Genomic DNA, 22,054 nt, shown 5'->3' with positions numbered 1-22,054 from the left:
GGCTGGTGAGCAAGGTCTGGGGAAAGAACAATGAAGTCAGTGATCAGAGACTTCAGGCTACCTCCTCACTCTTTACCTGAGGGAGAGTCAGAGAGCTCCTGTGGTGAAACCCCTGCTCAGGCCAACCTCCTGGCTGCTGCTGTCCAGGTGCAGTTGCCCTGCTGACTTTGACACATGGCTCCGGGGCTCTATATGGGAATGCTGTGTAGCTAGCTGTCCTGTGATAGTCATTTTCAAGCTATCCAGTCCATGGATATAGTGTATAGCGGTCACGAATGAAGTACAGTCATTCACTCAACAAACATTTTCCCAGAGACAGTGGAAACATCCTGGTGATGTGCTGATTCACTCTATGGTAGAAATCTTGCCACATGTATATCAAATCATCACATTGTACACTTTAAATATGTGACATTTTTATTTGTCAATTATACTTCAGAGTAACTGAAAAAAAATTGCAAACTTTGAGTCCCCTCCCAGGTCTTTTATTCAGAACATTTTTGAAAAGTGGTTTAGGCCCAGGTATCTCCATATGCAGACTGGATCCTCAGGGCATTCTGGTGTACAGAGAGAGTGAGACTATTTGGATAGTGTGAGGTGAGGCCTAGTGCCCAGGAAATAGAAGAACTCCACCTGGGAGAGCCTAGGCAGCAATAACAGAAGTGACAGCTAAAAGTTAAATACGTCTGTGACAAGTGATAAGAAAATAAGGCTCATTCTCTTGGTGGACTGATTCAAGAGAAAGGAGAGAGGTGGTGGGGGGACATCATGAATCAGATGGACTTGCATTTGAATTGTGATTTCACCATTTAGTAAAACATAAGGCACGGGCTCAAAGTTTTACTTTTCTGAGCCTCACTTTTCTCTATAAATGCAAATTCAAATATTTTGTTGAGAGGCAAGAGATGATATATGCAATGGTCTCAGAGCAATATTTTGCACATAGTAGGTGTTTAATAAATAGCAGCTGTTATTAGTATTTTTTGAAATAATGTAGGAGATATTATTTGAACCCAGAGGAAAAGGTTACAGTTAAGCTGTGGCCTCGGAACCTGGCATGGCTTCACAGAAGTGAGCTGTCTCTTGAACCCCATTTCAGCAGGTGTGAGGGGGAGAAAATGTATTTCAGGTAGTGGAAGCAACGAGAGGTGGGAATGAGTGGGGAATGGCGTGATGGAGAGGTGAGGTGGGAGCAGGTCAGTGGGATCAGAGCAGAAGGTATGTGCATCCAGAAGGAACTGGCACCTGAGAAATGGCTGAGGCCATTTGGACAGAGACGATGATTCTTTTGCTCTGGCTGCCATAACAAATAGCACTGGATGGGTGGCCCAAAAAATAGAAGTTTATTTCCTCACAGTTCTGGAGGCTTTAAGTCTCAGATGAAGGTATTGGCAAGGTTGATTTCTTCTGAGGCCGCTCTCCTTGGCTTGTTGACGGTCCTTTCCTATGTCTTCAGTGATTATCCCTCAGCATGTGTTTCTGTCCTCATTTCCTCTTGTAAGAACATCAACATATTGGATTAGGGCCCACACTAATGATCTCATTTTAACTTAATTATGTCTTCAAAGATCCAATCACATTCTAAGGTACTGGGAGTTAAGACTTCAGTATATGAACTTTGGGGCACACAATTCATCCCATAACAGCTGGAGTGCGAAAATAAGGCATTTGAACTTCTTTGGTCATAGTCTCATTAACTTGTGACCCCAAAGTCAGTCTGGACACTGACACTGAGGAAGAGCAAAGATTTGCTATGTACTTTACTGGAAATGAGGCTGTGTGGTGTGGCAGAAAGAACGCAGGTCTGAAAGGCAAGAAGTCTGAATTCAAATCCTCACCTACTGTTAGTTACTCTATCCCCTTCCCCAGGCCTCAGTTTTGTCATCAGTAAACTTAGGGGTCAAACCAGGGGGGCCATTCACTGAGTCCGGCTATGTAGGCGTCATCACAAACAGCTGTGAGGAAGGTCCAGTCATTGTCATTATTTAAAATCAGAGTGGAAAGAAAGTGACTTGCTCAAGGTCATGCCACCAACATGTAGGATCAGTAGGATTTGAATGGGGCTTTGAGACTCCATTTAGTGGGCTACTTTGGCTCTAGGCTGGTTGCACAGGGCAGACTGGGCACCACAGGCATACTACCAGCAGAGGGCACTGGGGTGCAGGCAGATATGTCTCCTCCTCCCACTGCCCCTGGCTCTTCTGAGCCCACGTGCCTCACCCCAGGCTGTCCTCACCTCTTTTTTTTTTTTAAAGATTTTATTATTTATTTATTTATACAAGCACTGGGTACAGTCAGAAGTGCGGGAGAGTGAGAGAATTTACCAGAGCCAGAGCGGAGAGCAGAACAGGCAGACTGACAAAGTACACTGCTGAGGAGGGCAGTGGCGGCTGGAGAGGTCTGCGCGCCATGTGGGACCCTCTCCAGGTGGCCGGGAATCGAACTGGCGTTGCAGAAGCTGCAGGCAGCTTCGCAACCCAGCGCTCAACCACTGTGCCACCAGGGAGGCCCTGTCCTCACATCTTGATGCCATTTCCTGGTGCCACCACCTTCCCTTCCCTCACACCCAGTTCCTGTCCTGGAGTCTCACAAGATCCATCTCCTCCACCCATGCTCCAAAGACAGACTTCCCTCTGCCACTGGGATGAAGGGTGCCCCATTTCTGCAGCCCCATTTCTACATCCATAAATCCTAGAGATCTCTTTGAACCTTTTTGGGCTTTCCAAATCAGCTGTGAGTTGAAGGTCACAACTGGCTGTTCCTGTCCTTATGAGTAAGAGAAAAGGAGGCCATTCAGAGTGAAGATTTTAGAAATGGCAGGAACACACAAACACAGTGTGCACACACAGATGCACATCTGTGTGTCCTTCCCCTGTGCCTTCCTACTCCCCAAGCACACCTAACGGGCACTCTTTTCTCTTCCCTCCAGGGACACTCTAATTGTAACCTGCACCAACAGTGCCACGAGCATCTTTGCCGGCTTCGTCATCTTCTCTGTGATCGGCTTCATGGCCAATGAACGCAAGGTCAACATTGAGAATGTGGCAGACCAAGGTACAGTGAGATTGTCACCCTGCTGTTGCTGGGGAGGCTCCAGGCTCACCTTACAATGTCCTAATTTATGCTCTGCTGGGAAGTTGGCATTCAGGACCAAGATGGGTATGGAGCAAGCCCAGGCCGTGTGGGCCTGGAGCTGGCTGGTGCCCTAACCACAAGTATCGCTTAAAAGCCCCTTCCCTACTTGCCTCTCCTCTCCTTCATCTTTCCTCTCCCCTCTTAATTCAGCTCTGGTCTGAGTAAGTTAGGTATAGGGAAAGGGTTCTGTTCATCAATCCTGTCAGTGCCATTGAGCTGCTGAGGCCCAGCCTGCTGCAGGCCAACTTTCTTTGCAGAGGGCTCTGTTGAAACTGAGTACTCATGCTTAATAAGACCAGTGACTTCAGAGCAGTCTTTTCCTTACAAAGCACTTTTCCCAATTGTTAGGTCAAATGTGCTTCCAGGGCCTTCTGCTTAGTTAGCAGTGCGGTCCTGAATTTTTCCCCAGTGGGTGGAAAGGCTGGATGCTGGTGGTGGGACAAGATGTAGAATAAATGTTTACTGTCCACCCACGGCACCCCTCTATTAATGCCTAATATTTGTATGATATTTTTCAGTTTACAGTTTTCATTTTTTCTCATTGAATCCATATTTCTAGCACAGCCTTTTACAGAGAGCGAGCTTTCAATATTTTTACTTATAACTTTTTATTTCCACCTTATCTTATTTTCCAGAGGATTCGGGTATTTAGTAGGTTTTGGTGATGAAGGACCTTTGTTGCAGCTATTTCTTATCATTATGATGCTTATGATCACATGTTTAGGAGCTGCTTCGGTGTGGTCACTGTGCCAGGGGCTGGGGAGCAGTCACTGTCAGTCCTGGACAATTCAGAGTGTGTCCCTGTGAGCAGCTTCTCTGTGCGGGTCTCTTTCTTCCAGCAGCTCACTGCAGTGCTCAGATAATGGCTCAGGAGGTAGCACATGACAGAACTGAGCCCTAGAAATGTCCCCTACTTGGTGGACAGCCAGCTCCCTTCTAGCTCCCTAAGGATAATTAATTACTGCCTAGGTGGGGCTGATCCTGCCTTTTGGGGCTCAAAGAGTTAAAGAGCTAAAGGGCTGGTAATTACCTCTCCCTGGAAAGAGTATTAAGATCCTGGGATATTTGGTTTTGCTGCAGGGGCTAAATCAGAGGGGCTCCCAGCTGAGCTGATAAATGTTCCTCCCTGGTTGGGACTGCTTCAACTCCCTTGGGGGCAGAAAGGGAAAAGAGAGAAGAGAAGTCTTGGTCTATAGGGGTGTCTTGCCACCCCAACTGTCCTCATTTCCTCCCTTCAGAATAGCTGAAGCAGGCAGGTCCTGTCCCACTTTCTAGCAGACTGAAGTGTTTTGCTATTTTGGTGACATTACTGAGTTAGTTCACTGTGAGCCAGTGGCCGAGTTGCTGGAGTGTGGTTCCTGAGTCTGGAGTTGCATTAGCTCACTCTTCTGAGCAGTTTCTTGTCCCAGACAAGGTATGGGGGAACATGTCTTGAAAACCCTAATAGAAGTTTTCCATTTACATAGAGAGAATCAGACAATTGCCTGGGTTTCTTTCTGAACTTCTTTTCCAGATTTTTGTTACTTTGGTTTTAACCAAAGAGCATTTCTAACAGATTCTAGCACAGTGTGTTAAGACTTGATAATCTCTCATTGTCCCCAGCTCAGGGACAGTAACCCTCATTCCCCACAGGCAACAGGTCAGTGGTCTGTGAGGCCTTCTTCCAGATCCCAGGGAGCAGCTATCTCTGCTAATCTGAATCTGGATTTGCAGCCTTGTCTCATCCACTAACCCATCCCCGGAAGCCCCATAATGGGGGTTCTGAGAACAGGCTGGCAATTCCTTCCTAGCTGGGCAGCACTGACATGTGGACATTCATTAAAGTTTTGCTGACCCAACATTAGTAACTACTCTGTACTTACTATCGCATTACCTCGGTCTGTAGTCAAAACTTAATAACCCAACACTGTTCTGTCTTGTTTATTGCTCCCTTGTAAGGGAGGCATTTTTCTCTAAGTTCTTATCCCAAATCTCAGCCATATCAGAGTGTTTGGGGGCCTAAGGGCAAGATAAGTGATGAGACCAAGCTGTCCCCTTCTTCTGCGCTTGGCCTAGGGAAGAGGGCATGTTCTTCTCCGGCATCTATTCAAGAGAAGCTGCCTCTGGGAAGTGCATCTTTTAGAACCATCTCCCCACCATCTTCGTGGCTACCTGAGCAGTGGTGCTCAAGTCAGAATCCAACACAAACCCCGAGGTGTCCCTGCAATTGCAGAGAGACTGGGTTAGACCAGAGGAGGTGAACACAGATGCACAGATTGCATTTAGAGTTCCCAGATCTTGGGGTTAACTCCCAGGGAACCAGACCTCTAGGAAGTACTGCCTTGGATTCCTTGCCCCCTGAAAATTCAGCTGCCATTGCTGATCAAACAGGCCTAACCATCCAACAACCATCTGTCCTTTACTTGGGGCCCAACTCTTCTGCCCCGGGCATAGGGGTTCAGGCAGTGCATTTTTGAGAACTAGCCCAGCCTTCCATGATAGCAGCCCCTACTGGCATGGTGTGGGTCTTGACCTGTTGTATTGACCAGCATCCCTGGTTATATCATTGGCAGCTTTCTGGGATAAAAGAAGCTGTCACCATAGGATTTCTGCAAGCCCTGTCCAAGTTGCTGGCATGCAGAGCCTCTTGGGACCCCTCTCCTCGGAAACGTGATAATGGTCTATGTTAGCCACGTTCTCACAGAGTGCAGGCATAGTTTTAAGCCCTTGACTTGTATCAACGCATTTAATTCTCACATTTATTTTTATTATTAGCTTCATTGTATGGATAAGGGTACTGAGGTTTGTCTGAAAAGAACAAGTCTCTCTATGGGCCCACAACTGGTAAAAGACAGAGTGGCCTGGGGCCTGCACTGCAGCCACTGGGCTGCACTAATTCCCAGAGAGAGGGCGGGACTGCGTATGGTCTCCTTAGTCCCAGACCTTCCAGACCTCAACTAGGAAAACTCGCTGAACCTCAGCTAATGCCTCTCTTGAGAAAAAACATTTAAACTCCACAAAATGGTATGAAAATGTATTTTTAAAATCCATTCTCAAGCCATCTTGGATAAATGGAGGTTGGTGAAAATGATGCCTTCACCTTGTACTTTAGGGAGGCAACTGAAATGGAAGCAGGTCAAATATTTTGAAATCATTCTCCACCCTGAAAAAGCAGATAAGGCCCAGAGGGCCAACTCCTGTTAAAGCCATCAGCCGGGGTCCTCGGTAGCAGCCATTTCAAGACCTTCGTGTCCACTTTATGGACCGATTGTGGCCAGGACACTGAACTGGCTGCCTCTGGGTTCTGCATCTGAGACCTGTTCTGAACTGTGGTTTAATACAGACTTCTCTTTTATGGTTCGCATAGGGAGCCTTCAGAGACTGTGTCTACCGTCTGTTCAATAAATGCATAAAGCAGAGGTTTCTTAGGCATTGGAGGCTTTCTATTTTAAATACCCCAAGGCCCTCGGCAACATTAGGCACTAACAGCCTGATAAATTCCGGTTTAAAAAAGTCCTGTTATATTTGAGGTATAAAAACTCCAGGTGCTGCAATTTCTGGTTTCCAGACGTGGACTGGCTGTGGATTTCCTTCACTTGTCTCTGCCCATTATCATTTCCTTTTCTACTTACAAGGAAATTCTCAAGTGATGGGGCTTTAACCATCATGGGTTACAGTAATCTTCCCAGACAGGCTAAGAGGCAGACAGAAACGGCCTGATGAAAACAGAGAAGGCTGCCCCTCAGATGTCTCCCCTGAGACCCACTGCAGTATTCTTGGGAAAATCTCAATCAGAACCATCAGTTTCCAAGTTCATTGTTCACTCATAATAAAAGCTAATATTCTTTTTTTTTTTTAAATATATTTTAAGTATTTTTTTTTCAGAACAGGAAAGGCTGATTTATTGAATACCTTGCTGAGAGGAGCAGTGGGGAGGATGTGAGAGGTTTTTCTGCCAGGAATTACATTTTATATGACAAAATTAAACATAAGTATAAGACTTAATATCTTGGAACTTGCTAGATTATTTCTAACCATTTCAATTGTATACTATAATGGAAGAAAATGTGACACCAAGAAAATACAATTGCAACTAAAAGGTTTTGGCAAATGTGTGTGCAAAAGGAGGTGATATAGATTTATTAGCTAGATGAATAATTATTCCACAAAATGAACATAAATTCCCTATGTAAATATTCATCTATTAAATATTCATGTTTCCTGAGGAAAACAAGTGACAGTTTTTGATTACACTATCAGTTATATTAATCAGAGTATGCCTATACAGACCAATTTGGATTATTTGCAAATCAAAATCTTAAGTTAAAATGTTTTTGCCTATACGCTAAAACTTTTGTGGGCTAATTATGATTATGAAGAAACTATAATTTTTTTTAATTTTTTGGGCCTCCTTGGTGGCGCAGGGGTTAAGTCTCAGCACTATGAAGTTATCAGCAACCACTGCAGCACCAGTTCGATCCATGGCCAGGGAGTTAACCCACATCCCACATGGTGCAGCAGACCTCTCTTGTCTCGCCCATTGCTCCCTTCAGCAGAGTATTTCAGTTAATCTGCCTGCTCTGCTCCCTACTCTGAATCTGGTGAATCCTCTGACCAGTTCCTGGACCTCTGGCCTGCACCCCAGCTCTTGTATGCATAAATAAATAAATAAATCTTTAAAATTTTTAAATTTTAAAATAAATGTACATTAACAGGAAGTACAAAAATAGTAGAGATACTATAAACTCTGAACTCAGTCCTCCTCTGTAACACCTTAAATAACTGTAGTACAATATCAAAACCAGGAAACTGACAATGGTACAAACAAATTGACAAACACTTGCCAGTCTTACATACATTCATGTGTGTTGAGATTGTATTTTATCACCAAGTGTAAATTCACATAGCAACTATAAGAGAGATACAAAATTGTAGGTACAAAATTGTTCCAAAATGATCCTAATAGTCACACCTACTCCTTATAGTCACATCCTTAGCAGTCACACCTACTCCTCATACTTCTCACCCAAATATCGTGGCGGACATATTTTCCAGTTCTATAATTTTATCACCTTGAAACATATAAAGGAAGTGTTAAGGTATATGGCCTATAGAAAAAGCTTTTGTGAAAAACAGCATAATTTTTTGCGATTCATCCAAATAGTTGCATGCATTAATAGATTCTCTTCTTTTTCAGTGCTGCATAGTACTTCATGGTCTGAATGTACCCCAAATTGTTTAGCCATCAACCCATTTCTAGGACATTTTAGTTATTTCCAAATTTTACCTATTATAAACAGCACTGCTATGAAAATCTGACTAGAGGTCTTAATGTGCATTTAGGTTTTCCTTCCTTTGGGATATACATTTTCCTGGCGTAAAACTAATGGATTACATGCAAGCATAAGTTTAAACTGTCTTATTTTTTTTTTAAAAAAAAGTAACTGCCAAACTATTTTCCAGAGTGACTAGGCCACTTTATATTCCCACCAGCAACATATGAAAGATCCAGTATTGCCACATTCTTGCCAGAATATGGTATTATCATTACCTTTCATTGCAGCTGTCCCAACAGTTAGTGTAGTTATCTCATTGCAGCTTTTGTTTATGTTTCTCTAATAGGTAATGATGCTGATCATATTTTCATGTACTCAGTAGGAATTTGTACAATCTTTTTTTAGAGAATGTTCACTTTTTAAACCCACTGTCTAATTGATAACTATTATTATTATTATTTTTTTTTACTGTTGAGGGTTTTTCATCTACAGATTTTATATGTGGTGTCATGTCTAAGAACTCTTCTAGATCCCAGTGATTTTCTGGTGTATTTTCTTTTAAAAGTTATATAGTTGTATGGTTTACATTTAATCTATGATCCACTCTGGATTAACTTTTATATAAGATGTAAGATTTAGGTTGAGATTCCATTTTTGGCCTATGGATGTCCCATTAGGTTTGAACCTTTGTTAAAAGAAATAGTTGGTAGGCCTCCCTGGTGGCGCAGGCCGTTGAGTGCAGCACTGTCAAGCTGTCCACCCACATGGCATGGCGGACCTCTCCTGTCTCGCCCATTGCTCCCCTCAGCAGTGTATTTTGGTCAGTCTGCCTGTTCTGCTCCCCGCCCTGTCTCTGGTGAATCCTCTCACTCTCCCGCACATCTGGGCCGTACCCTGGTTCTTGTATAAATAAATAAATCTTAAAAAAAAGAAATAGTTGGCTATACTTGTGTTGGGCTATTTCTGAGCAATCTAATCTGTGCCATTCATCTCTGTATCTATCCCTCTGACAGTACCAAACTGTATCAACTCCTATGGGTATATAAGGCTTAAAATGGAGTAGAATGATTCTTCCCACTTCACTACAGTTTTTCAAAATTGTTTTATTATTCTCATTCTTCTGAAAAGCTAATATTCTGTGAGTGCTGATGAGGAGCGAGGTGCTGATCTTACTACTTTACCTGCATTTCCCAATTTGTTCTTTCTTCATAACTGCCCTGTGAGATACTGTTGACATCCCTATTTTAGAAAGGGGCGTACTTGAGGTTTCAGGAAAAAAAAAAAGAACTTTCTAGAATTACACAGATGGTAAGTCATGGCGGCTGAGTTTGGGTCCAAGTATGTCTGATAATTAGAGCTCAAACTCTCTTAACCTATTTACTATGCTTCACTATCCCCTTTTCCCCAACAAATTACTAGGTGACAGACAAAGCCCCATCTTTACCAGACCTTTGTAGGGCAAGATCCTATCAGCATTAGATGAATTCACATTTTATGGGTGATATCATTCTGGGCATGTTCTAACCTTTAGAGCAGGACTTCTGAAACTCAGCACTGCTGACATTTGGGTCAGATGATTCTTAGTAGTGCAAAGAATAATTCTTTGTTGTCCTGTGCTTTGAGGGATGTTTAGCAGCATCCCTGGCCCCTACCTACTAGATGTCAGCAATTGGTCCTCCTCTTTACGCCACCCACACCCCAGTTGTGAGAATCAAAAATGCCTCCAGACTTTGCCAAATGTCCCCTGGGTGGTTGGAGGCAAAAATCACCCCTGGTTGAGAAACACTGTTTAAAAGAGTAATTGTTATTACTCATCAATACAGCCATGGGGCACAACCTGGCCTTGAACTCTGAGTCTCTGCCTGGACACAATTTTTGAGTCTTTCCTCTGAGTTCTCCCAGGTCTAACCTGAGTTCCCCTGCTCTTCCTTCAAAGAACTTAGTTGGGAAAATGGATGGAAATCAGTTAAAAAGAAAAACAAATACAATAACTCAGAATCTCATGGAGAGAGGATCCTTGGGCTTCCAGGAAGAGGTGGCCTGAACCTGGGCCTATCTGCAATCATTTGTCTTGTTTCCTCCAGGGCCAGGCATTGCATTTGTGGTTTACCCGGAAGCCTTAACCAGGCTGCCACTCTCTCCATTCTGGGCCATTATCTTTTTCCTGATGCTCCTCACTCTTGGACTTGACACTATGGTGAGTCCCTTTCCCTTCTATGCTTGCCCCAGACACCTTCTGAAGACCTCCCTCTCCTGGGTCCTGCATCCAGCCAGTGGCAGGGGCTTGGGGGTAGGCTTAGCAATTTCTGAATATTTCCCCAAGTAATGTAGGGATGACTCAGGTAACCTGGTATTTGATGCAAAGGAACCAACCTCCCTCTCTCTATCCCTTCTTCCATTCTCCATGTGGAGTTTTAGCCTGTGTGCTTGCTTCCTGCTTTGGTGTCGTTTTACCAAAGCAAATTATGTGGGACTGAATAAGGGAGAATAATAAGAAGTCAATTTTAGGGAAATTGCCCTGGGGCTGAGACTCGTACAAATCATGCTGACAGGCACTTGGAGTTTAGTAGTTGGGTGCAAAGAGGGGTTTTCCTCAAGTTGAAGAGGAATTTACATCTCATGAATACAAAGTGGTGCTTAAATGCCTTCTGGATGAAAAAATAAGAGTGCTGTCTCTCAGGGCTGGCAGCACAGTTTCTAAAGCTCACAACCTGCCTGGATTCCCTTACTGGCCTTATGGGTTGGACCCCAACAAGGCCTTATAGACCAATCAAAGGAATGCAGCCCTATAAACCAAACCTAGTTCTAATACCACTTTCCTAGTGGGAAATGCAAAGGGCTTTTGGAGCCTCCTGGGCTTAGCAGTCTATCTCAGAGGCCTTTCCAATGACTCCATTCCAGTTCGCCACCATCGAGACCATAGTGACCTCCATCTCGGATGAGTTCCCCAAGTACCTGCGCACTCACAAGCCAGTCTTCACGCTTGGCTGCTGCATTTGCTTCTTCATCATGGGTTTTCCCATGATCACTCAGGTGAGTGGGCACGGGCTTAGAGTCTGCGCAGGTGGGAGGGTTGTTGCCCTCTCTCTCCTTTTACCCTGAGCTTTCAGACAACAGCCACTATCAATGTATAACATAGCGACACCATTGCCATTGCCAAGTAGAGGATGCCAGCTCATTAGGAATTCTGACCACAGAGGGAAATATGTCACCTTGGCACCTAGGGATGCTTCTAGTACGTTCATAATTGAGATGTAACTTACTTGAGCCAACGAGGCATGTGTGTCCTACTTTAAGAAAATGGAATGCATGAAAATTCCAATCTATGGACCAGAGAAATTTCCAGTTGAGTATGTATCACATACAAACCACTCTATTCCTGGTAGTCCTGAGCTTATTCAGTATATGTCTTGCTCTTGCTGTCTCGGTGACCTTGAGTGAGTCAGCATTTCAGTATGGCGTGTTTTCATCCATAAAATGATGAATTGGAATGAGATAGTCTCTAAGCCTCATGCAGTGTAGAGAGACTTAAAGAGCGAAGTAAAGTTACATGGGGTTGGGTGAAGAATGCCAGTACACATAAAGGTCACACGAAGGTCAACCAGATAGGCTCATCTGTTGTTTAAGAAAAATCAAAGCTGTCCAGCACTTTCACGTATACATGTTCAGATATTGACCTTTGCCTGTTAGGAGTACAATGCTGGATCATTTTTCTGTGCTTGTTCTATTGATTAGCACAGAGTCTTCTGGGGGAGGGGTGCTGCTGTGCTAAGATGTCCAGTCTCCAGGTCACAGGTTACTGGACCAGCTTCAGGTTCCTGCCGTCTCAGGGAGGGGAGATCCCATGACTCCTGCTTGCAACTGTCTCTCTTAGCATAGAAGGACTGACTGTTAGAAGCGGGAGAGAGCTGAGGGCTAGGCCTATTGATTTTGTTGCTTCTCTCTCTGTTAGGGTGGGATTTACATGTTTCAACTTGTGGACACGTACGCGGCCTCCTACGCCCTGGTCATCATTGCCATTTTTGAGCTTGTGGGAATCTCATATGTATACGGTAAGGGGACCACCGTGCCTGCTGCTGCTGATAGTACTGGTCAGGCATCAAGGGCAAGCTGGCTTTACTTATTTACTAAGACAATGAGAGCTTAATCACAGCTATTTAGGAAACATCAGAGAGCTGCACCTTTATTTCTGAACTTGTCTCTGGACCACCTGTTATCCAGATTTAACAGAAAACAAAAGGTGGCAGCTAATGGTGAAACTCAAACTCCTCTGATCAGGACAAGCCCTGGAGTATAGTGTGACAAGCCACTAATCAATGCCTGTGGATGTGGCCAGCGAGGAGGAGGCCACTTTGAGGTGTGAAATTCCTTCTTGACCTTGGTAGCTTCTGTCCTCACATGGCTTGAGGTGAGGGATAACTTCACGATGGGTTCCCATCATAAGAAAAAGAGACCACAGAACTCACAGTTCCTTAGGAAACCTATTAGCCTCATAGGAGTCTATGATGTAAGACCCCTGTCCCAGCTGTTCCCAGTAATAAATGCCAAGTTCCCTTACTTTAGTCCTGCAACCTGAGTCCTAGAGTCAGTAGGGTCATTATCAAAAACAGCAGGAGTAATAACTCAGTTGATGGCGCTTTTGTTCTTGGTGTGGAAGTGTTTGGGCTTTGGGACTTCTCACTAGGTGGTCTCACAGGTTCCTGGTAGGCCAGTGAGCTAAGCAAGTCCTCTGGGAGCCTAAGGACTGCTCACTTCTTTCTGTTTTAAAGTCTGCTCAGAGCTTCTGCCTGGAAGTCTGTCCCAATACAAAATAGATAAGGCCTCTGTAGAAAGTGCTAGGAATGAGAGATGTCAGGTCAGACTGTCTAACAGTACTTAAAACCCAAAAGCACGTTCTTAGCTTTAAGGAAATGCGGTATGCCACTTAGAATGCAGGATAGCAGTGAGCGACCAATGCTCGAAGGAAAGCTGATTAGGTCAGAGGGGTCTGCAGAGCTCTGCCTTCTGAACTGTGGCCCAGCAAGCTCATCTTGCCTGCCAGACAACCCTGACATGAGTGTCCTGCCTTTAATACAACTGTTAGCATCCCATCTGGCAGGTGCTCTGTAAGTTCTTGCTTTCCTGAAAAACTTATTAAAGTGGGGAGAGGGCCATAAATCAAGTAAAAAGGCAACCTCTCATATAAAACTGAGGTGTCCCAGAAACAAAGCCACTGCAGTGATCGTTGGGTGTTAGTGGTAGAGAAATTGCTCGGGGTAGAGGTCACATCTCCATTGCAGGGAGAGTCTTGTTTCTGGCCTGAGAAGTGGGAGGAGAGGCTGGCCTGCAGCACTGAAGCCTGACAAGTGGACCTCTGTCAGGGCAAGGCTCTGGGGTGCTTCCTACCTGATCAGATAGTGGCAGAAACTCAGTCCATCTGCCTCAGTGAATTTTAACTTTCTGTCTGGAAAACAAAAAGCTTCACCATGGAAAGACCAGGAAGACCTATGTGGAAACTCTGCCTGTTGTGGTCTTTTCGTACTGATGTTGCCAGCTGGTGTCTTGGTAAAGTTGGGAAAACACTGGCCATTGTAGCAGCCGTTTCATTTCCCCCTCCACCTGCCAGTGTTCTGGCTGCTCACTGCTGCACATTTGCAGTCTTTCCTGGGAAGGAGGGCTATTCAGTGTGGTTTCTAAGTATTGTTTTTTAAACCTGAGATGACAGGAGCCTTCTGGGTGGCTCAAGGGGTTAAGACACAACCTATGCAAGAAACCATCAAATTCTAAAACATTCCCCAACAGCTTTTGTTTTCAAGGAGTCATTTAAAAAGCTTTCTACACCAATATGCATTTGGGCGGTGGCTATATGTGGCCATGAGAATAACTGTCTCCTCTGCTTGTTGGTTTAGTTAAGCTGACCAGTGGCTATAAAAACAGCAGGCCTTGGGGCCTCCCCTGGTGGCACAGTAATTGGTCCTCCTCTTTACGCCACCCACACCTCAGTTGTGGGAATCAAAAATGTCTCCAGAGTTTGCCAAATGTCCCCTGGGTGGTTGAGTGCTGGGCTGCAAGGCTGCCTGCAGCCTCTGCAGTGCTGGTTTGATCCTCAGCCCCTGGCGAGGGTCCCACATGGTGCGCAGACCTCTCCTGCCATGCCCACCCCTCCCTTTAACAGTGTGTTTCGTCAGTTTGCCTGTTCTGCTCCCTGCTCTGGCTCTGGTGAGTTCTCTCACCCTCCTGCACTTCTGACTGTACCCGGTGCTTGTATAAATAAATAAATAAATCTAAAAAACAAAAAAACTAAAAAAAAAAAAAAAAAAAACAGCAGGCCTTTGCCTTCCAACAAAGTGGTGATGGCCCTCAGAATTTACACTGGCTTTTGCCTGTGGTTAAGATACACAGAACAAAAATAAATGGACTCATGGAAGAGACTCCTTTTGGAGGATAGGGGCCAAAAACCAATGTCAGTGATCCTCACCCTAAATCCCAAGGCCTTCATAATATACTCTGCTTATTGACCATGATCTAATTGGTTTTGCCAGAGTTGTTGCTCAGCACATAAGGTCACTTCCACAAAGAGCCACCAGGTGAATGTGCCAGGCTGTGTCAGTCCTAAGACACCTGGACTGGGCTAGAACTGAGTCTTTTATATGTTTGTATAGGATGATTTTTTTGAATGTTACTGCAGAATATTTAATATTTCTTTAAATGTTCAATTTGTCCCAATATTCCCAGCAGCAATTCATTTGTCTGATGGTGTCCTGCAGAATGGGTGTCATTCCTAACCAATGGTTCTTGAGTGAAGATACAGGCACCTGTTCCCTGCCTCTACCTCACCCCTGCCTCTGCTCCTTATGCTTTGTCTCTGCTTGTCTAATTGCAGGCTTGCAAAGATTCTGTGAAGATATAGAGATGATGATTGGATTCCAGCCAAACATTTTCTGGAAAGTCTGCTGGGCATTTGTAACCCCAACCATTTTAACTGTAAGGATTGCATGTTTTATCCTGTGGACAGCACCTTGCATGTGTACTTGGTAATTTATGTTTGAAAATGGTATGTTCCTTTATATGAGCCTTTCAGATGAGGAAATGGAGGTTCAGAGAGGTGAAACAACTCACCTAAAGGTGCTTAGCTGATCAGGTGCAGAGGCGGGACTCCTGCAGAGATGTTTGGAACATAATGCAGAATATTCCCATTATATCAGACTGTCTCATGAACTGAGAGCAGTTATCCATCACATTTCCCACATGTAGACTAGTCCAGGCACTATTCAAAGTGCTTTAAGTGTATCACCTCATCTCTCTCACCAGTCAGCTCTGTGGAGTTGACATTATAGTCATCTCTCTCTCTTTTTTTTTTTTTGGCAGGTTTTTTTTTTTCATTATTATCTTTCTTTTAAAGAGGAGAAAACTGATGCCGAGAGGTTTTGTGACTTACCTGGGATTGTGTTACTTGGGATTGACTAGCAGCAGTCTGGTTTGAGCCCAGGCTGTCTGACTCCAAAACTCTTGCTCTTATCCACTTCTCAGTACAGCTCCTTTACAATGAATGCAGCATAAATTAGATTTTTTATGTTCATTTTTATGGCTCTTGAGGATTCTCTTTGATTGCTTTTGAAGACTTTGTATCATCTCTTCGAGTGTGATGTTGACATTTTGAGATCATCTGACATTCATATTAAAGATCAGAGCCCTTCATTCATCAGTAAACCTACAAAGAACTTCTATGCACTTCCTGCGCCCTCTATATTACCATGGGCCGCCAGCTTTGCCTTGCCCCACTCTTCAAGCACTGCAATTGACCAATACCTTGCTTTACTCTCTTCTACCTGGTTTCTTGTGGGTCTCATCCCATAAGGCTGGCGGAAGCCGGCTGTAGTTCCTAATGTAGCCAGCAGGTGACACTATAAACCAGATTAAAGATCCTCGTTTCACTACTGGTTACCAGCTTCTCGAATGGAAAACAAGTCAGGAAGAAAGTATGCCCTTCTTTCCTTTGATGTCACAGAATGGGTTTTATTCAAAACACCTCCAATGTTTTCTGAAAAGACAACGGCAGAAAAACCCTTTAGTATTTATCTCCCTCTGCACTGAAACAGATATCACACTCCTGTTTTAGAGCCTGCAATTTGTCTGAAAAGTTCCACCAGATTTGGGGCATGAGAGTTGAAAAGGATTAAGATAGATTTTTCATTCTCTTGAATTAAGGATTGAAATGAGTGCGAAGAACTCAGATTTTCCTAATTGGGGGGAAAGAAAACCTGAGACTCTTGCCTCTGATGTCTCCCATCTCTGTTGAGTTTCACCCTTTCCCCCAGTTACTACTACATGTGATTTGTCCCTGGCTAAAGTCAAAGTTTGTTTTAGATTTTGCCTACCTTTCCCTTCTGGGTGAGATTCCAGTTAGAGAATTTTATTCTGTTCTGCAAAAAAAAAATCTGTCACAAAACAATCACCTACTATTCTACAATTCGTTGACAAACACTTTGAATATTGTCTTTTAAGCTTCTTGCCTCTCTGATTGGTGGGTGATGCTTCCCCCTTTTTTTGTAGTCATGTGCCCTGAGGCTGATGAGGCTAAAGAACTTGCCCAAGGCCACTGGTCTTGCAGGTAGCCCAAGTAAACATTGAATCCAGGGCTGTCTAGGCTAAGAAGTGAACTGAAGTTTATCTACACTTAACCCAACTCTCTAACAAATTTCTAAAAGTCCAGTGCTTTCATTTCTAATGGACTTTGGCCAATTTTGAGTTAAAATAGTCCTAACTTTTATGAACAAATATGAGGGAAAAGGAATCTTAAGGAATTGCTGTATTTTTTGAGGTAATTCTGCAATCATCTTGTATTTACTTCATTCCCATATTAAAGCTACTATCAGAACCTGTGGAGGGTTCTCAGAAAAACAGAACCAGATTCCCTCTCCGTGTTGCTTAGGAGCAAAGAATGGTTAATTAGAAGTGGGCAATTTCATTATCATCATCAAGTGATGAGTCTCTCTCCAGGGCCACCTTCGGTTGCCATCAGTTAAAGGTCAAGGTGGGCCTCACTCAGTGGTTAAATTATCACCTCTTGTGGTAAAGCTCCTCTGAGGACAGGGGAGTTGTCAGTCTGAATTGGCAGAGGGAAATTTATGGTCACAAACAAGTTGGCAGGACAAATTTGATATGATATTTGTGCAACTGAAAATGGGTATCAAAAGATCAGGTCTAACACTTATTTTTTGCCTTTTGCCCTTTGGTAAATGTGTATTTGTGGTATGCTAGAATGAGTTAAGATTATGGGCTTAAATTACTTTGAAATCCCTGAAATAAAATTGATCATTTTTATATGTGCCTTCATGGATTTATAGAGCTATAAATACTCTCCATGCAATTATTGTATACATAGTCAGATCACGTTACTGAATTATGCACACACATAAGCAGATGTATTGCTATTTATATAGTAAATGAAATGGAGCAACTTACCATAATTACATTAGGCCATACTTCCAATAGACTGGTTAATAAAGCTTATAACTCTAGGGGCAAATGTTTAAAAAGGAGCCTGGAGAGGGTATGTCTTTCCATGGGAACAGTTTTTTGTTGTTGTTGGGTTTTTTTTTCCCCAACACTTGTCTACAGACTCATGTTCCTTCAAATCAATACATCGAATTATTGTTGCACTGAAATCACTACTGGCTCCAACAACCTGGGCTTTGAGTCATAATGTAGATGCCTTAGCTTTATATAGTGCTCACACTTTCCCTAAACACTTCCATACATTACCTTGCCTGACATAATTCTTGCCAGTCACTTTGGGTACTTGTTTTTTGCTTTATCTAGATGTGAGGCAGGGAGGAGGGCAGGACTAATGCAGGGAAGAAGACAATTTTCTCATGGCGATGCTCCCCAGAGGCTTAGCAAGAGCAGTTTGAACCCCTGCTCTGAATTTCTGGTGTGACTCTTCTCGGCTCACATGTTCCCTTGTTCCTCCTCAGTTGCACTAAACACATCTTTAAGTGGGTCCTCACTGCTGTTGCCAGCCAAAGCACAAGGTGGTGAGAGATTTTGAGCAGAAAGTAAGTCATGACCCCTCTTAAAACTGAGGTGGGGACTCTTGAGTAAACACCAGGCTGTTCTCAGAACCCACCATGTTGTATACACAGTGTGAAATAGAGTCATTTTATAGTAGAGAAATTTGAGACATACAGGTGCCCTCAGCTCACTGGGGTACAGCCCAGATTGGCCTGCTGATGTCCAGGTTATCGCCCACCGCTTGGCGACAAGTGAGGCCTGTTCACCTTGAATCAGTGGAGAGGGGGCCAGGCATCCATTTTCTTTGTCCCATAGCTAATTATAGGGCCAAGCTTCCTGCTCAGTCACCGCCCGAGGACCACTCCAGGTCTCACTCAGCCAGCTTTGAAGGCAGCTCCTGGATGTGGGCCATCTCCCATTGAAGGAGAGAGCAAAGTAGATTCAATTCAATTTTTAAAAATGAAAATATATAAACTTAATGAATTTTTCCCCTTATAACAGAAGCTTAATTATCCATTATGGAAAGAATAGACACCTTAAAACACACCCCACCCCACCTCCCCGCACTTGTCATCTTGGTGTAAGTCCTTTAAACATGCCTTCTCAGCCTGCCTGTGCACACGTGTACACACACACACACACACACAGTTCCTGTGGGATGGCAGGTGCAGGGTCAGCAGCTACCTATGTGTCATCTTCATCTCTTTGCAACTCCATTTCTTCATCTGGAAAATGGGTTAATAAAATCTCACTTTCAGGCTCCTAGAGATATAAGATAAGTTAATAGATACAGAAGCATCGAACCGTGGTGGGGGGGCAGGATTTCTCACTGTTGTGTGGCTGGATACTTCACATCACCACCCTAACACTTGTGCTTCTTTTTCCTTCTAGTTTATCCTTTGCTTCAGCTTTTACCAGTGGGAGCCCATGACCTATGGCTCTTACCGCTACCCTAACTGGTCCATGGTGCTTGGGTGGCTGATGCTCGCCTGTTCTGTTATCTGGATCCCAATTATGTTTGTGATAAAAATGCATCTGGCTCCTGGAAGATTTATTGAGGTAATTCTCTCCATTCCTTTCCCCTGCCATCCCCTCCCAAGGGAGAAACTCTGTGCATTAAAAAACAAAAGATTTGGTAAACTTATTCTAGAGGGAGACTCGGTGATTAAGTGATTACAGTTGCCACCGTTTCTATTAAACCCATTTTTATTATGTATTATTCCTCTAATGGAGGGGCTCAGCCAATCCGCAGGCTCAGCTCTTATTATGCTATTCCTCAGTGCCGTGGCAGCTCTGGGGAATAAATAATCGGAGTGTCTGCTGTCTCCTGGGGTTTCCTCCTCCGCTCCCCTCATCCAGTTTAAATTCCAGTGTTGGTTTTTAACCACACATCAGATTCCCCTTTTCCTGATGTTCCTTTCTGTCCAAGCCTCCTCCTCCAAATGTTTATTACCAGCACATTTAAAATGATGGCTCCATCCTGTTGCGCCTGTGTTAAGGGGCTGAGGCATCCAAGCAGACTGAAATGTCACAATCCCCATTGAGTATAATGAAGGGTCCAGGGCATGGCTGGCATGAATTTAGACTTGCCTCTCTTAGACAAAGGTCAATACCTTGCTGGAGCCACTTCTCATGTCCCCAAATATCCCTCCCACCCCAGCTCCAGAGTGGGTGGGAAGAGGACTCCTACCAGTGAGGTGTGGCCAGGCTTTTCTTATAGAGAAGTTGTTTGCTCTGATGTGTTAGAAGTAGAGCGTAATGTCTTCGTCTTGACAATCCAGAGGTCTAGAGTGTTGGACCAGATCAATGCCCTTGGGGTTTGGCTTAGGGACTGGCAGCATCACCACCTTCTGGGAGCTGGATGGAAATGCAGATAATGAGGTTCCAGATTGGTTGAGCCTCATCATCTGCATTTCCGGAAACTAGGGGAAGTGGGATCATGGTGTCTATAGTTTAACAAGCCCCCAAGTGATTGTGATGCATGGACAAGTTGGAGAGGCGCTGGGGTAGACCAGGAAGAAGAAACACCTGCTAACAGAGAGCAGCTCTGTGGGATTTACTCTTGATCAGCCAGACTGAGGAAAGGAGGGAAGGAGGAAAGGAAGTCTCCAGAACACCCTTCAGAGATGAAGTGAGACAGCAATAAAGAGTGTGAGCAAATGCAGAGCACAAATGTCCACAGCATAGGCTTTGTTTACACTGGACTAAAGATGGAGTTGACAAAGGGAGATGTAGAAGTTTTCTTCCTGAAGCAGCTTCTAGTTTTCATCCTCAGGGAATTCTTTCTGTTATTCCCTTGAGGTAAATTACTGTGGTCTCTGAACCACCAGGGACAGCTTGAAGGTGCCCAGTTGCTACCCGCTGACCCAGAAATCTCTTTTCCTCTGAACAGAAGCTTGGTTAGCCTTTGTTACTTTTGTCTTTGCCTAAAATTCTCTAAAGTGATGAGTTGGCTATATAAATTTATTATGGTTGATTCGGGACACAAAGGTTGCAAACGGATGATTAAGGGGAGATTAAACTAACAGCTCTAAGAAACAGCTTCACTTTAATAGGTAATAAACACATAATCGTTCCCTCTTATGTAGTCAGAAATATATTTTTTCCTTTTTCTGGAAAATGTGTCAGTCAAATTATGTCTTCTGTGCAAAGTTCCCATTATTTTTAACTCATAATGCAAGAACCCACACAGTTGAACCAAGTAAGAAGCATGTATTTTTGTCAACAGATAATTAAAATCTTTGCTCACTCTTGGCAGTGTATCTTTGGGGTTGGGTTCTTTTTTTTTTTTTTCCCCAGGCCATTTATATACGTTTGGGAAATATGCTAAACAAAATCCAATTATTTTAATGTAGCAATCCACTGTTGAGACTACAGAACAAAAGTAATTGAATACATATCCTTCCCAGAATGTGTTTGGCAGTGGAGAGAGAAGCTTGCAGATTCTCTTCATTTGGAGGGGAAAATGTATAATTAAAATCTGGGTCCTTTTTCTTTTATTAATCCTGTGCAAGGAAAACCTTGAGCAATTATAATATTGCTTGCAGGGTGATGTAAATAATTTTAAATGAACCAAACTTAGTTTCCTCTTGAACATTCCTGACCTAGGTAATTAATTGAACTGGCCTCCCTAATTGATTCTCATGATTGGGGAGCATCTGGCTCAAGGGAGAGTTTTGGCAAACATGGCCACACACAATTTTGGGGCTCGGTGGGTGGTGCCTAGGGGAGGGAGGACCATTGCTTCTGTGACCCTGTATGTCTTTGGCTTCTTTGCAGAGGCTGAAATTGGTGTGCTCGCCGCAGCCAGACTGGGGTCCGTTCTTAGCGCAGCATCGCGGGGAACGTTATAAGAACATGATCGATCCCTTGGGAACCTCTTCCTTGGGACTCAAACTGCCAGTGAAGGATTTGGAACTGGGTACCCAGTGCTAGTGCAATGGCATGGGATGGCCCAGACTTGATCCGGTTTTTTTTCTCTCTGCCTCCCCCCAAATGTTTTCCCCAGCTTTTGTCCCATTTTCCTTCTTTCTCCCCACATCTTGGGTCATATCTGTGCATGAGAGTGGTTAAGTAGAAAAGTAGGACATAGTGTCGCATGCCGTAGTGAAGAGCTAGACAGACCACTTGAAGCACTGTTTGCCTGTGTCCATGGTGTCAGTTCTGGTAGG

The 22,054-nt window shown here is 43.9% G+C and overlaps 1 protein-coding gene across 1 annotated transcript in view; it reads left to right on the top strand.

Moving 5' to 3' along the window:
- Positions 1–21,818, top strand: part of SLC6A5 (solute carrier family 6 member 5) — a gene marked incomplete at its 3' end in the record, with an annotated part of 45,584 nt that extends 23,766 nt beyond the window's left edge. Inside the window, exons 9-15 of the mRNA XM_084246980.1 lie at positions 2,930–3,054; positions 10,475–10,587; positions 11,292–11,423; positions 12,343–12,442; positions 15,253–15,353; positions 19,275–19,442; positions 21,663–21,818. Of these exons, the coding sequence (XP_084103106.1) occupies positions 2,930–3,054; positions 10,475–10,587; positions 11,292–11,423; positions 12,343–12,442; positions 15,253–15,353; positions 19,275–19,442; positions 21,663–21,818 (895 nt within the window). The remainder of the gene's footprint in view (positions 1–2,929; positions 3,055–10,474; positions 10,588–11,291; positions 11,424–12,342; positions 12,443–15,252; positions 15,354–19,274; positions 19,443–21,662) is intronic.
- Positions 21,819–22,054: the final 236 nt, after the last annotated feature.

Source organism: Talpa europaea (genome assembly GCF_964194135.1).
Source record: "Talpa europaea genome assembly, chromosome: 1".
Taxonomy (NCBI): Eukaryota; Metazoa; Chordata; class Mammalia; order Eulipotyphla; family Talpidae; genus Talpa; species Talpa europaea.
Note: the sequence above shows the minus strand (reverse complement) of the source record. Positions and strands in the feature narration are given on the sequence as shown.